The sequence below is a fragment of the Scyliorhinus canicula genome, chromosome 6 (assembly GCF_902713615.1).
Source record: "Scyliorhinus canicula chromosome 6, sScyCan1.1, whole genome shotgun sequence".
NCBI classification, from domain to species: domain Eukaryota; kingdom Metazoa; phylum Chordata; class Chondrichthyes; order Carcharhiniformes; family Scyliorhinidae; genus Scyliorhinus; species Scyliorhinus canicula.
In genome coordinates, this window is record NC_052151.1 from 78342702 (window position 1) to 78357266 (window position 14565).

At 42.7% G+C, this 14565-nt stretch overlaps 1 protein-coding gene across 3 annotated transcripts in view; it reads left to right on the top strand.

The window, feature by feature from the left end:
* mms22l (MMS22-like, DNA repair protein) overlaps positions 1 to 14565 on the top strand; it is a 214926-nt gene that overhangs the window by 33345 nt on the left and 167016 nt on the right. For 2 of the 3 annotated variants that reach the window (XR_005460951.1, XM_038799545.1), the window contains exons 1-3: positions 7262 to 7350; positions 11863 to 12042; positions 14066 to 14191. Coding sequence is in view for 2 of the 3 variants with exons in the window: in XM_038799545.1 (XP_038655473.1) it covers positions 11867 to 12042; positions 14066 to 14191 (302 nt within the window). In the remaining variant the exon portion in view is untranslated. Of the gene's footprint in view, positions 1 to 7261; positions 7351 to 11862; positions 12043 to 14065; positions 14192 to 14565 lie in introns of those variants that run through there. The other variant, XM_038799546.1, reaches the window with a different exon arrangement.

Below are 14565 nucleotides of genomic sequence, written 5' to 3' on the forward strand. Positions count from 1 at the left end.
CTGGATCGGAAAGACCTCACTCTTCCCCATATTCAATTTATACCCTGAAAACTGGCCGAATTCCTCTAAGATCCCCATAATTCCCCCAATACCTCCCAGCGGGTCCGAAATGTGCAGCGACAAATCGTCTGCATAAAGCGAGACCCTATGCTCCACCCCGTGATTAAAGTTTTAATTCTCAAGGTAAGTAGCAGGAGTGAGGAAAGTTCCAGGGTCAGCCCTACCACCTCAGGGAAGATGTGCCGATAAGGACGGGAATTTTATTATGGACTGCAGTTGGACCAGCCAACCTGGAAAGTAGTTCAGAGGCAGCCACCGGGGCTGCTGGGTGTCGAGGCAGGCTGGTTAAAAGGCCTGTCAGCGGCGGGACTTCGGCCCATCGCGGGCCGGAGAATCGCCACGGGAGACCCGCCGAATCTCGGGGGGCGGAGAATTCGGGACACGGCAGGGGGTTGGAGAATTCCACCTAGGGTTCATGACTGCCCCATGGGGCCATGAATCACTACTCTTCCACATCCATGAAAATTGTAGAAGAATCAGACATGCCCAACCCAAGCTGTGGGAAATTGGAGACAATGGAGCGGGCCAAGTTGGCTGGGTGAAAGTTTTGGAGGGAAACCAGCCCACACCCTTTAAATGGCCTCCTGAAAATTAGACAACGCAGGAATGGCATCAGGAATTCCTGAATCAGGAAGCACCTGCCATTTTTAAAGGGTTCTGGACTCATCATCCTGATTCAGTGAAAATGAAGCCCAATGATTCAGGTCTGTGACCTTTACCAGAACCGTCTGATGATAGGTCATAGACCTGAAGGTTAACTCTGTTTTCCTCTCTACAGGTGCTGCCTGACCGGTTGAGTATTTTCTGTGTTTTTATTTCAGATCTGCAACATATGCAATATTTTGCTGTTGCTGAATAAAACATTTTCTTTTGCAATAAATGGTTAGGATTTGAAATGCACTGCCTGATAAAATGGTGGAAAAAGACTCTAGCTTGTAAAATTAAACTGGATAAGTACCTGATGGAGTAAAAATTGCAAGGATATGGGAAAGGTGCTGTGGGGGGGGGGGGGGGGGGGGGGGGGATTGCAGGCGGGGTGGTAAGGACTAAAGAGCTGGCATGAAGACAATGGGGTGAACGTTCCTTGTTTGCTGTATTATTCTGTGGTCTACGATTCAAAGAAGAAGGGTTAGTGGGCTTTCAGATGGTCTTTTTTCAATTAAGAAAACGAGGAAGAGGGAAAGTGGTCATGGTTTAAAGGGGGAAGTTCAGAGTTTGGGTCCAGGTGATGGAAAGCAGGCCACCTATGAGTGGAATGAAGTGAGAGGTAAATGCATTGAGGCCAGAGTCAAAAGAATGGGAAGCTTCATCGTAGGGTGGAAGAACAGGGCATGGAGGAATTTAAACACAATGATAAAAACTTTATATTTGAAGCGTTGGGAAATTGGAGGCAATGTTGGTTAGTAAGGTAAAAGATGAAGGGGATTTGGTGCAGGATAGGATAAAGGCAGCAGAGTTTTAGATAAGCTGAAATATAGGGAGGGTGGGTGATTGGAGGTCTGCCAGGAGAGCATTGGAAAAGTCGAGCATGGAGGTGACATTGATGAGGTTTGGGCAGCTGGTGGTCTGAGAAAAGGTAGGAAAAGATGATTCCTGCTTCTGCTGAACTCCAGCTTCAAATGTGTGTGAAGATGATGATCAAAAGCCAGATTGGGCCCAGGTCTGTTCTCCTTCACAGTGCACTCTCACTGCTAAGTCTGAAAATGAACTGTTCATTTTGGGTGAGGTTATAGGAACAAACTGGCATCAGTGGAATGGTAGCCTCAGTTGGGGAGTTCCTTTGCACGTGAGGTGGGGTGCGGGGGGCCCTGAGGACCCCCTTATGGGTGAGTGGGGGTGGGGTGGGGGGTGCGGTGGTCGCATTTGGTAACTACCAAATCATCATTTGGTAGTTGAGAACTTGAGTATTGCTGAAAAGAGAGACATTCTGTAGATGTTTGAGAGATGACGTCCCGATCTTCCCCTGCACTGAGAAGGTTCGGCGAGTGGGGCTTCTCAGTGCAGGAAACGGGACTAAGTGCGGTCTGTCGCGAGGTGCCCACTAAGGCCCTGCACCTAATCGAAATTGGTGGGGAGGCGGTGGCATAGTGATATTGTCACTGGACTAGTGCTCCAGAGACCCAGGATATTGCCCACAGGACCTGGGTTTGAATCCCACCATGGCAGGTGATGGAATTTAAATTCAACAAAATATCTGGAATTTAAAAAAAAGTCTAATGATGACCATGAAACCATTGTCGATTGTCATAAAAAACCCATCTGGTTCACTAATGTCCTTTAGGGAAGGAAATCTGCCATCCTTACATGGCCTACATGTGACTCCAGACCCACAGCAATGTGGTTGACTCTTAACTGCCCCTTCAAGGGCAATTAGGGATGGGAAATAAATGTTGGGACAGCCTGCGTCACCCACGTCCCATGAACAAAAAACAAGTTGCTTTAGATAGTGTTGTGTTTCTCGGCATTGCGAGCGCTAGGAAACACGCGGCTAAACATGTTCACTATGGGACATAGTGCCAATTTGATTCAATCGTGCAACATATTTCAGAGACTGATGCTATTTCAAAGGATATTCACTTATATTGTGATCTTGGTTTTTAAATTAGGACATAGCATATGCAGAAGAAACCCCACATTGGGTTGTGTCAAACTCCAGCTGTTCTTTTCTAGCTTAGTGTGAATGTATACTGTTTTTAAACCATCATTTGGTGGTTGAGAACTTGAGTATTGCTGAAAAGAGAGACATTCTGTAGAAGTTACTCATTGTCCACTCATCACGACAGATGTACAAGAAATGAAAATTAAATGAAATTAAAATTGTTTATTGTCACAAGTAGGCTGCAAATGAAGTTCCTGTGAAAAGCCCCTAGTCACTACATTCCGGCGCCTGTTCAGGGAGGCTGGTACGGGAATTGAACCCGTGCTGCTGGCCTGCCTTGGTCGGCTTTAAAAGCCAGCTCTTTAGCCCTGTGCTAAACCAGCCCCTTAGTAAAAGGAACAACAATTTATACTGCATGAGAAGACAGTGCTTTTTAAAACTGGAATATGGGCTCTGCTGGTTGGGCCGGTATTTGTTGCCAATCCCTTATTGCCTTCAGATTGAGTGACATTTAAGTCACAGAGTCAACCGAATTGCTGGGGTCTGTAATCACATGTAGGGTGGCAGACTACCTTCCCGAAAGGACAGTAGTGAACCAGATGGCTTTTTTTGACAGTCCACAATGGTTTCATAGTTATTATTAGACTTTGAATTACAGATATTTATTGAGTTCAAATTTCATCATCTGCTGTGGTGGGATAAAAACCTGGGTCCCCAGAGCAAAAGCCTGGGTCTCTGGACTACTAGTCCAATGATAATACCACCACATCACTGCCAAATTGATTGGCAGTGGGCTCTAATTGGTAGAAGCATTACCATGGCGAATGTACCAAGGAACAATTATTGCCAAGCTACTGTTCAAATTCAAACCAGGCAGGTCAACGCTGAGTGATCAAAGCATTGTCAAAGGGAATGAACCACGGAATGACTGTCCCCAAAGTTTTTGTCTCATTGAAAAAGGCACAATGCGTGGACAAAATCCTTCTGTCTGCAAAGTATAGGGCCCTGCGTGTGAATGTATAGTTTCTAGCACACGTAATTAAATCTTGAATGTTGCAAAACTTCCAAAACCTTGGCAACATTAACCCTGCCTTCTTATCATTTACTGCCCAGCGTGTATGTTATTTATGTGAAATCGATGTTTCGCTACCTCTGAAATTGATGTTCTCTGAAACTCAGGCTTTGACAATAATTTAAATTCAGCCTTTTTGCATGTATTATAAACTCACACCCATAGGCCGATAAATGCATGGGGGCACTTCAAATGAATCTTGTTTGTAAACTTCTGTAAACTCAAGGAAAAGTTTCAGCAGACTTCTGTTCTCAGTCCACAAAGTGCAAGAATAGGGTGCATACTGTTGAGCTTTTTAAATTTTAATCCACTGTACCATTTTGTTTGTACTCAGTATCCTTCATTTGGTACAAAAATAAAAGCATTAGAATTATTGTGTTAAAAATTGATATTTTTTTCTCAAGCATTAATATATAAATTCGTACTAGAAATTGTAAAGAAAAAGTTCACAGTTATGTATTTTACTTAATCTCCTTTGATATTTTCAATTAAAAGTAATGAAAGATCTACAAGAATATGAAAAAAATGAACAATTCAAATGCATTGAACAGTTCCTCAGCAAATTTGTTAGCAATCAGAGAAGCTGGATCAAATTTTGCTGGAGTTCACTTAGTTGCATCTATGTGGTCTTGTAAACTCCATCATCATTATTATATGAATAGGGTTATGGGTCAGTGGAAGTTGGGCATTCACCATATTTTGTCTATCTTAGCATATCTGAATCACTAGCTAAACCAAATTTGAAGATAAAACAAACATTTATTGTAGGGTCAAACTGCGACACTGTAGATGGCAGAACTCCTAAAAGATAAAAATTATTTCCAAGCACAGCATGTAATACAATTGTTGTCATGCTGTTGATTAAATTCTGTAAGATGATGCTCTCATTTACAGTAAAAGTAAATACCAAGTCTGATTTCCTTGTCATGTGAAATTGATTATGAGCAGCAGGAAAACAAATTTACTTGGAATTACATTAACTGCGGACAATCTAGTTGGATCCTTAGGATGTGCATATTCACAAGATGCACGTAATTTATTTGGTAAAGCAGCATTAAACTGCATAGCAAGATACCCAAAGTCCCTGTGATTTCAGTTGAAATAACCACAGCCCGATAATGCTTTTTGATACAGCACAAGCTGGCTGGAAGCCTCAATGGGCTATCCAGGAAGATGCAATTTCATTAGTTACACCATATACTGTTTGAAATATGTGTTCCAGCAGTTTAGCATCCAAGTACTGCCTTATGGAAAACTAATTACTGAATCACTAAGAGCTCCATAATGTCCTGCATTAAGTATCACACATCATACATAATGCATGTGAAGCAGCCTCTGCACTCTGATTACAGAACACTGTCATTAAGTGAGCAAATTAAAGATGTGAATAATTCACCGAGTGAGCTTATTTGTCAGTGCTGTGTTGTAAAATTAGAAATTCTAATGGGTGCTGCAATTTTTCTCTCTCAGTTGGCACAAAGAGCAATTTTGGGATGCATTGTAAAAATTAAAGATAATTGTCTTATTTCTTTGCACATCCACTCAGTTTCTATATATTTTGTTGGTGCCATTTTATTTCAATCAACTTACCTATGATTTTTAAAAATCATTTTTACTTTTGTCAACAATGGTTACCAAATTAATTCTGCTTTGCATAATATAATGGATCAGTTTATGATAATAATATGATACTGCAAAGTAAACAATAGATACAGATAGACTTGTATAATATAAAAATTGTGAAGTGTCACATTGACAATAAATTAGAGTATTAAACCCAGTAATGTTTTCCTTAAAACAACACAAACCCTTAGTTACTTAGTGAAGAAATCACACATTTATTTTCTCTTAGGTGGTTGTTAGCAAAATGCCTCACCTAGCGACCCTTTCTTCCCAAGGCATTTCATACATGTACTGCAAATAAATCAGTCATTGCGAATCTAAACAAGGCCTTAAATATATATTAGGTTATGCAGTACCTCTTACCTCAGTTCCACATAAGGTTGAGATTTATTTCTGCGGATCGTCTGTAAAGCCCAGAGACAGGGGCAGAGTCCACTTGACCGCACATAACAGCATATTCACCAAATGTTCCCAGCTGTCAGATAAAATATTATCAATACTAACAAAAATATATCCCCCTCTGGAGAACTCTCTTCCCCTCTCTCATTCTCTCAGTCTCAAATATTTGTACCATTTCCTTCGGCGACAAGAACCAAGAAAATACGGAATGTTGTTTGCTCATTGCAAATCTGAAAAAGTCCCGGCTGATTTCCTCAAAGCACCGGCTGACAGGACATCTAGAGAGAGAAAAACATTGTAGATATTAAAGGAGACGCATTCTTTTTTCTGTAGAATGAGGAAAGCTGCATCAGGTTTCTCTTTCTCTCTGTGTCTCAGGTTTTTTTTAATAAGGAGGGGAATGCAGACACAATAAGAGAGAGGGAGAGAGGGCTGTCAGTGCCGATAAATCTGCATATGGAAATATGGGTTATCCTGGGTGCAATTTTATTTAACTGTGATGTACTGTTTTTTAATTAGACAAGAACACACACAGACAGAAATAACCCAGCAAGGAGCAGTGACGGGCAGCTTTTCATGCGGAGTCACGCAAACTAAAAACACTTTATTTAAATCGCATGTTGATTTTGCTCTCCAGTTTTCGGAGAATAATGACGAATTATGGAAATTCTTCGGTTAAGACAGTCTTCATAATATTCAACAACACTGCACTGCATCATTGTCACAGAGAACAGGAGTGATTGAATTGTGCTCATAAAGTTTAGCAGCTCGATTGCACAAAATGAATAAATATTGTATTTCAGAGATTATAATGTACGATTATATTTGCTATGACATATTCCAAATTATTTCCGAGGCGACATGGTTTAGTTTTTAAGGAGAACATTCAATTACAAATTGTAGACAGCATCACCTAGTCAATCATTATTTTTAAGTAAAGTATCAAAAGGAAGATATGCACTTTTGTTTTTATGTGTTGATCATATAATTGCAGATCAAGCAAGACCAGTCAATTCCAGGTGGTTAATAAAGAATACTTTGTTCTGCAAAACGGTGTATATTTAGCTCTTTTGAGCCTGCTATTTGTACATTTCCTTAGATGGACTACTTAAAAAATAATATTATGCATTGTTTCACAAAGAGATGATTAGATCGCATTTCATGCGTTAGTGTGAAAAGTGACTGAAGTGACTTTGCTTCTGATCCTTTGGGTTTCTCAGTGTAGGGATCGTGCCGCAAAAGGACAAGTGCAGATGTCGGAATAGATGAACGGATAATTCTTTTTCACGGACCGAAATTAATCGATTTAAGCACCAAAACTTAAAAATTAGTTCATCTCCGAATCCAACTGGCCCTTCCTCTTGTTAAATGGAAATGCTAACTTTACGTTTTACACAGAGTGGGTCATTGCAGACGGTCCCTAAACTCAGGCGCTGGCGGGAGAACGTCTGACTAGTCATGAAATACAAACCAATCACAGGGCCGCTGACCAAAGGCACGGGCCAATCGCTATCGGAGCCAGTGCGCACGCGCGATCTCTGCGACACCGGAACGCGGGAAGCAGGAACAGAAACAAGGAGAAAGAACAGACCCAGAGGTACAGATCGCAAAGAGTAGAACTGCTCAGGCTGGGGCTGAGACATAGCTACATGTCAGATAGACATGGGCTGGTCACTAGACAGGGGCTGGGTATTTAGAGCGGGGCAGTTAATTTAGATTATACAGGGACTGGCCATTCAGACCTTGCTTTGTCATTTAGACCGTGGCTGGCCATTATAATCTGCATTATTGTCCCAAGTAGCCTTACATTAACACTGCAATGAAATTATGGTGAAAATTCCCTTGTCGCCACATTCTGGTGCCTGTTTGGGTACACGGGGAGAATTCAGAATGTCCAGTTCACCAAACAGCACGTCTTTCGAGACTTGCGTGAGGAAACCGGAGCACCCGGGGGAAATCCACGCAGACACTGGGAGAATGTGCAGACTCTGCACAGACAGTGACCCAATCCGGGAATCGAACATGGGTCGCTGGTGCTGTGAAGCAACAGTGATAACCATTGTGCTGCCGTGCTGGCCATTTACACTCGGGCTGGCTATTTAGAACCAAGGCTGCTCATTTGGACAGGTGCTGGTCATTTAGAACTGGGGCTGCTCAGTTAGAACCCGGGCTGGTCATTTAGACCCGGGCTGCTCATTTAGACTGGAGCTGGCCATTCAGACCGGGGTTGGTCATTTAGAACCAGGACTGGTCATTTATACTGAGACTGGTCATTTAAATGACTGGGGTTGGTCATTTAGATCCAGGGCTGACCATTTTGACCATGGCTGGTCATTTCGACCATGGCTGGTCGTTTCGACCGTGACTAGTCATTTCAACCATGGCTGGTCATTTTGACCGCTGCCATTTCGACCATGGCTGGTCATTTCGACCGGGGCTGGTCATTTAGAACCAGGCTGGTCATTTAAAACCCGGACTGCTCATTTTGAACCAGGACTGGTCATTTTGCTGGGGCTAGTCAATTAGAACCAGGGCTGCTCATTTAAACCCGGGCTGGTCATTTAGAACCAGGACTGGTCATTTAGACCCGGGCTGGTCATTTAGAACCAGGACTGGTCATTTAGACCCAGGACTGGTCATTTAGACCCAGGACTGGCCATTTAGACCCAGGACGGTCATTTAGACCCAGGACTGGTCATTTAGACCCAGGACGGTCATTTAGAACCAGGACTGGTCATTTAGACCCGTGACTGGTCATTTAGAACCTGTACTGGTCATTTAGACCGGGGCTGGTCATTTAGAACCAGGACTGGTCATTTCGACCCGGGCTGGTCATTTAGAACCAGGACTGGTCATTTAGAACCAGGACTGGTCATTTAGAACCGGGGCTGCTCATTTAGAACAAGGACTGGTCATTTAGAACCGGGGCTGCTCATTTAGAACAAGGACTGGTCATTTAGAACCGGGGCTGCTCATTTAGAACAAGGACTGGTCGTTTAGAACCGGGGCTTGCCATTTAGACCAGGGCTGGTTATTCATTTAGACAGGACCATTGTTTAGCCTGGGGCCAATTGTTTCAACTGCCGCTGATCTCTTAAACTACGGCTGGTCATATAGACAAGGCTGTAAAATTAGCAGATGCTGAGAGAGGTACTGAGCATACAGACAAAACCCAGGTAGACAAAAAGTGATATATGGGTACAGGTCACAGAGACAAAGGCTGGTTATATAGATTGAAGCACTGATACAGACGTACTGAATATACATACTGATTGTCGACGCATTCACAGGACATTTGAGAGAATGGGCCTCAGACTAAACATCCAGAAAACAAAGGTCTACACAGCAGCCGTGGTCCCACCCTCCTACATGTATCAGAAATATGGACAATGTACAGCTGACATCTCAAATCCTTGAAGAGATATCACCAACGTTGCCTCCACAAAATCCTGCAAATCCACTGGCAGGATAGGCCTTTCAACATGAGCATCCTCTCCCAGACCAATATCCTCAGTATGGAGGCACTGGTCACGCTCGACCAGCTGCGATGGGCAGGCCACATTGCCCACATGCTCGACACAAGACTCCCAAAATAAGTGATCTACTCTGAGCTCCGCAATGGCAAGCAATCATTAGGAGGGTAGAGGAAATGCTACAAGGACACCCTAAAAGCCTCTCTGAATTCCCATCAACACATAGGAATCACTTGCCTTAGAACACACAGGCTGGAGAAAAAGCATACACGAAGGTGTCAAATACCTTGAGCCTCGTAAGGTGGAACACACGGAGGCCAACTATAAATAGTGGGAGGAGAGCGCAGAACCCAGAGCGTCCCATCCACCGCACAAAACACCGCCTGCCAAACCTGTGGCAGAGTCTGCGGATCCAGGATCGAACGCAGAACCCACCTCCCTGGAGTGGAAGCAAGTCATCCTTGGGACAGCTCAAGAAGACTGATTATATATACAGAGACTGGTCATATGTACCTCAGTTGGTCATATGCGAAGAGTTGTGACAGAGATACAGATCTTAAACACAGGGCTGGTCAAAAATGTCGGGGCTGGGATAGAAGCAGGGGTTTAGAGAGAGAGCCTGGTCATTTATATTGGGCTGTTGGAGGGACAGGTCATGAAGAGAGAGGTTGATAGAAGAATGGACCCTTTATATTCGGGCTGACAAAGGGATCGGTCCTATACACATGGACAGAATTTGAGATATAAGGTGGAAGTCCAGATCAAAGCAAATGGGGAGGATGTGTTGCTTCTTGACAGGCAAATTGAAACTACCTGTGTGAATTTTCAGTGTCGCCTGGAGACTGTTGAGCCTGATGATGGGTTCCTGTAGGTACCAGATAGCCAGCTGACCGTATTATAAAGGTTTGTTTGTCTAAATCATTTATCTTTACAACATTGAGAAGGAAGGGAAGTTTCCAGATATCTGCCATTGATATCTCAGAATGAACTCTTAGAATGCTGTTGAACTATCTGAGCTGCCATTTCCCCATCTGCTTCCCTGGAGTGATGAACCGTACTTCTGTTTAGTGCCTTTCCTCGATGGCTTGGCTAAGATCACAAATTTGTCTTGTGGCAGAATTGACTGTGTGAAGCAGTGAGCTGCTATTCTGAGTGAAGTACTGGGCTGCTCATGTCACTGAAACCTCAGTATGAAAAGGCATGCCCTGGAAGCCTGAAGTGTGCAGCATAACCCATGGGCTATAATCTGTCAGGTGTACATCCTATCAACTTGAGAATTGTAGACGTTGTTTACAGGTGCCTGTTATGTTATTTGGTATATTTTTCTCCATGCTGCTATTGTACATTCATCTTTGAAAGACTGCACACCAAAACCGAAGTGCGTAATGTTCTAGTCTGTGAATTGGTGTTTGCTGATGACATCCCATACTGAATTTCACTTGCAGCAGCTTGTAGATTGGTTCTCCTGAGCGTGTAAGACCTGATAATCAGTGTCAGGAAGACCAAAGTTAATGCCCAGGACGTAGAGACTCTGCCTTCCATCATTGTTGATAACCTCATTCTGATGGTCATTGACACTTCACGTACCATGGGTCAACAATTACCAGCACCCTATCCTTTCAAGCTGAAATCAGTACCAGGATTGCCAAGGGTGTGGCTGTCATGTTGAAGTTGAGAGGTCAAGTCCGGACCAAATGCTAAATTAATTGAAAATACAAAGCTCTGTGTGTACCAGGTTGGCGTACTCGGCACTTTCCTTTGCAGTAGCGAGCTACGCACAACTTGTGCAAGGCAAGGAAAATGGCTCAGCTGCTTCAGACGAACAAGACCGAATGCCAGATGTGGAAGTTCACCAATGGGCAGGGAAACCCAGCATGTTCGCCCCCTCTTGAGTCATGTGAACAAAAATGATGACGATCGTATCCCGAAGCGCATGCATCAAGATGCACTTGCTATCAGCACATGGGCTGGTTTAGCACAGTGGACTAAATAGCTGGTTTGCAATGCAGAACCATGCCAGCAGCACGGGTTCAATTCCTATACCGGCCTATCCGAACAGGCGCCGGAATGTGGCGACGAGGGGCTTTTCACAGTAACTTCATTTGAAGCCTACTTGTAACAATAAGTGATTATTATCTTATTATGACTGACAGGTCATCCAACTCTGCGACACAAGGATGTCTGCAAGCGCGACTTCAATTTGTCTGGGTTGGAATCGATGCATGGAAATTCCTTACTGCTGACCGGAGTACCTGGAGACAAGCAGTCAGGAAAGATGTGGAAAAAGCAGAGGGAAAAAGAAATGATCAGACGGGGGAAAAGAGAGACCGCTGGGAGGGAGGAACCTCAAGTCGGCCTGAGGCCAATTCTCAGCTGCGGAAGAGTTTGCCACTTCTGAATTGGCCTCTGCAACTATAACCGACTATGTTCAATCCAGAAATGACACCCTGGACACAGTCCATTGCTTCCCAAGACAGACGGAGGCCTAACATGTTATTCCCTTTTGATGTTTTACAAGCATTAGTGTGTATGTAACATTGATGGCCATTCTGTGGCTTTGTAGCAAAATGTTAGCAGTGTGCTTATTAGCAGTTGAAACAGTTGATAATGGAATTCGTCCACAATGTGTTTTCCAGGAAAATGGACGATAACTTTGGGGGCTCTCTTACTCCTCCTGTCTCTCCGAATGTGATAGAATTGATGGAGACAGATATGGAGTGCTGCAGACCTCCTTGTTTCTCCTGCGTATTGGGTCAAAGAGATGGGGGAAAATCCTTTTCTGCTGATGGCTATCTGGCAAGTGGATCGCTCAACCGGTGGGTAAAATATGAATGCGTATTGTGTGGCTGTTACATTTCTGTGGGATAGGAATTCAGGACTCAGATCTAACACGCTACAGCAACAGGCTTATTTAGTCTATTGGGTTTGCCCACTTTATCTGAATAATCCTGTCAAATAGATTTTCTTTGATTCAGTAATTGTCACTGTCGTGTTATTCACCCTGGAGTAACACGGACTGCAACACGATGCAGATAAACGATAAAGCATACACCAAACAAAGGCGTTGGTTCAATATAAGATTTATTGAACTCTGGCAACGTAACACACAGCTGCCTGTGGGTTGACTCTCTACTGCCCTAAGTAAACTAAAGCTAACTATCTAGACCAGGCTAGCTCTGATCCACGTGTAGGAGGTGTTGAATGATTTGTACACCCTGGCTGTCACTACAGCTATCTCCAGTGGAAAGAGGCAGAGTGCTGATGCCTCGTGTGTTTTATAGTAGGAAGCCTCCCCTCTGATGTTCTGTCTAGTGATTGGCTGTGTTCTGTTCTGTATGTTGATTGGCTCACCTGGGTGTCTGTCACTGCCTGTTTTTACCTCATGATGTGCATGGGTGTATATTATGACAGTCACTTAGCCGGTTTTCACTAAAAGCCAGCGCACAAGTGCAAAAAGTAATTAAAAAGGTTAATGGAATGTTGGTCTTTCTCTCAAAAGGAGTTGAATTCAAAAATGAGGAATTAATGCTTCATTTGGAGAGCCTTATCTCGAATACAGTTTGAATAATGCATCTTAAGAAAGATATATTGATCTGGGAGTGAGCACAGTGCAAGCTCACAAAATTATAACATGGATTAAAGGTTTAAATGATGAGATCAGGGTGGGAAATCAAGCTTTTGTATTCTGTTGAGTTTAGAAGGTTGAATGGAAATTATTAAAATCATGAAATAATTTGATTGGATAGATAGAAAGGAAGGATTGATGGTGCAGGAAGTTAAGAGCAAGGATACCTAATTGTAAGTTTGAACTAGGCTGCTGGGAAGTGGAATTTTGAAGCACTTTATCACACAGCATTTATCAATTTACTAGTCTACTTATACTGGTAACATTTACGTAATATCGAAACAGAATTTGATAAATAATATGTTTTGCTCTGAGATTAATTTGTTGTATTTTCAGTATGCTTCGAATTTAGCATTGATATGTAGGAAGAAGTTTCAGTGCTTAACCTTTTAGTGCAGTAATGTATCTGAATTGCTGAAAGGATTAATTTCCTCAATCAAAATCACAAACATTTTTTAAAGATTAAATAATACGTTTTAATCATTCAGTTAGCGATCATCTGGGTTAATCTTCATCATGACCCCTTGGGTGTTAACATGGTGAAATCTGCTGTAGAACTCCCGTATATATTTTTTTAAATAAACTTTATTAACACAAGTAGGCTTGCATTACACTGCATTTAAGTTACTGTGAAAAGCCCATAGTCGCCACATTCCGGCGCCTCTTCGGGTACACAGAGGGAGAATTCAGAATGTCCAAATTACCTAATAGCACGTATTTCGGGACTTGGGTGAGGAAACCGGAGCACCCGGCGGAAACCCACGCAGACGCGGAGAGAACGTGCAGACTCCGCACAGACAGTGACCCAAGCCGGGAATCGAACTGGGACCCTGGCACTGTGAAGCCATAGTGCTGACCACTGTACTACTGTGAAATATTAAAATAATGCAGCGATAAATTGGGTTATTCTACAACCGATTGCCACCCAGAGGTTCGAGATGTTGATTACCGATGTTGTCCAGTTTAAGTTTCAATAAAGTTTGTCATATTGGACACAAACATGCATTTTAATGATCAGAGTTTTATTTTGGATTTTGATACTGATTTAAAGCTACCATTAGCTAGAAGTGTGCTTGTCACCTACAAGCTGCATTTTCTGAATTTTAGGGGTGAGGCTTTGAAGTTTTGATACGATTTACTGCCCAACTTGGGTTATTGCCATTTTCTGGAAGTTGTGCTTACCTTCATACCATCTGACCCTTGTGTATTTTAAGACTACTTCTAAGATTGGATCCTTCTCCCACCGGCTATGAAGCTGACACTGTGGACATTTTTGGTTTTCGGTGGGTGACTGAAATGGCACTTGTCGAATCTCCCAAACTTCTGTTTGGATTATTGAGGTATGAATGCTTGAATTACATTTGTGATTTAATTTTTATTTGTAAGATCGATTCTGTAGTTTCTGTATTGTACATCTGCTATCCTAAGCCTAAAGTATTCTTACAGTAAATATTTTTGTATGCAATGTTGTACCTTGCATACATCGTATACTCCGTGGATTAATGCCCATGAAAAATAGTAAACCTGCAGAAACTTTTTTCCAAATACCTCCACCTCCCCCACTTCCTATCTTTGTAATCTCTTTACGATGGTCTACTGCTCCTATTTCTTGTGTTGTGTTCGTATACTTCAATATATGATGGAACATAAGAACAATGGATTGGAAAGAGCAAAGGTTCATTCAAAGGCTCCCAGGAATGAAAAGTTATGGTGT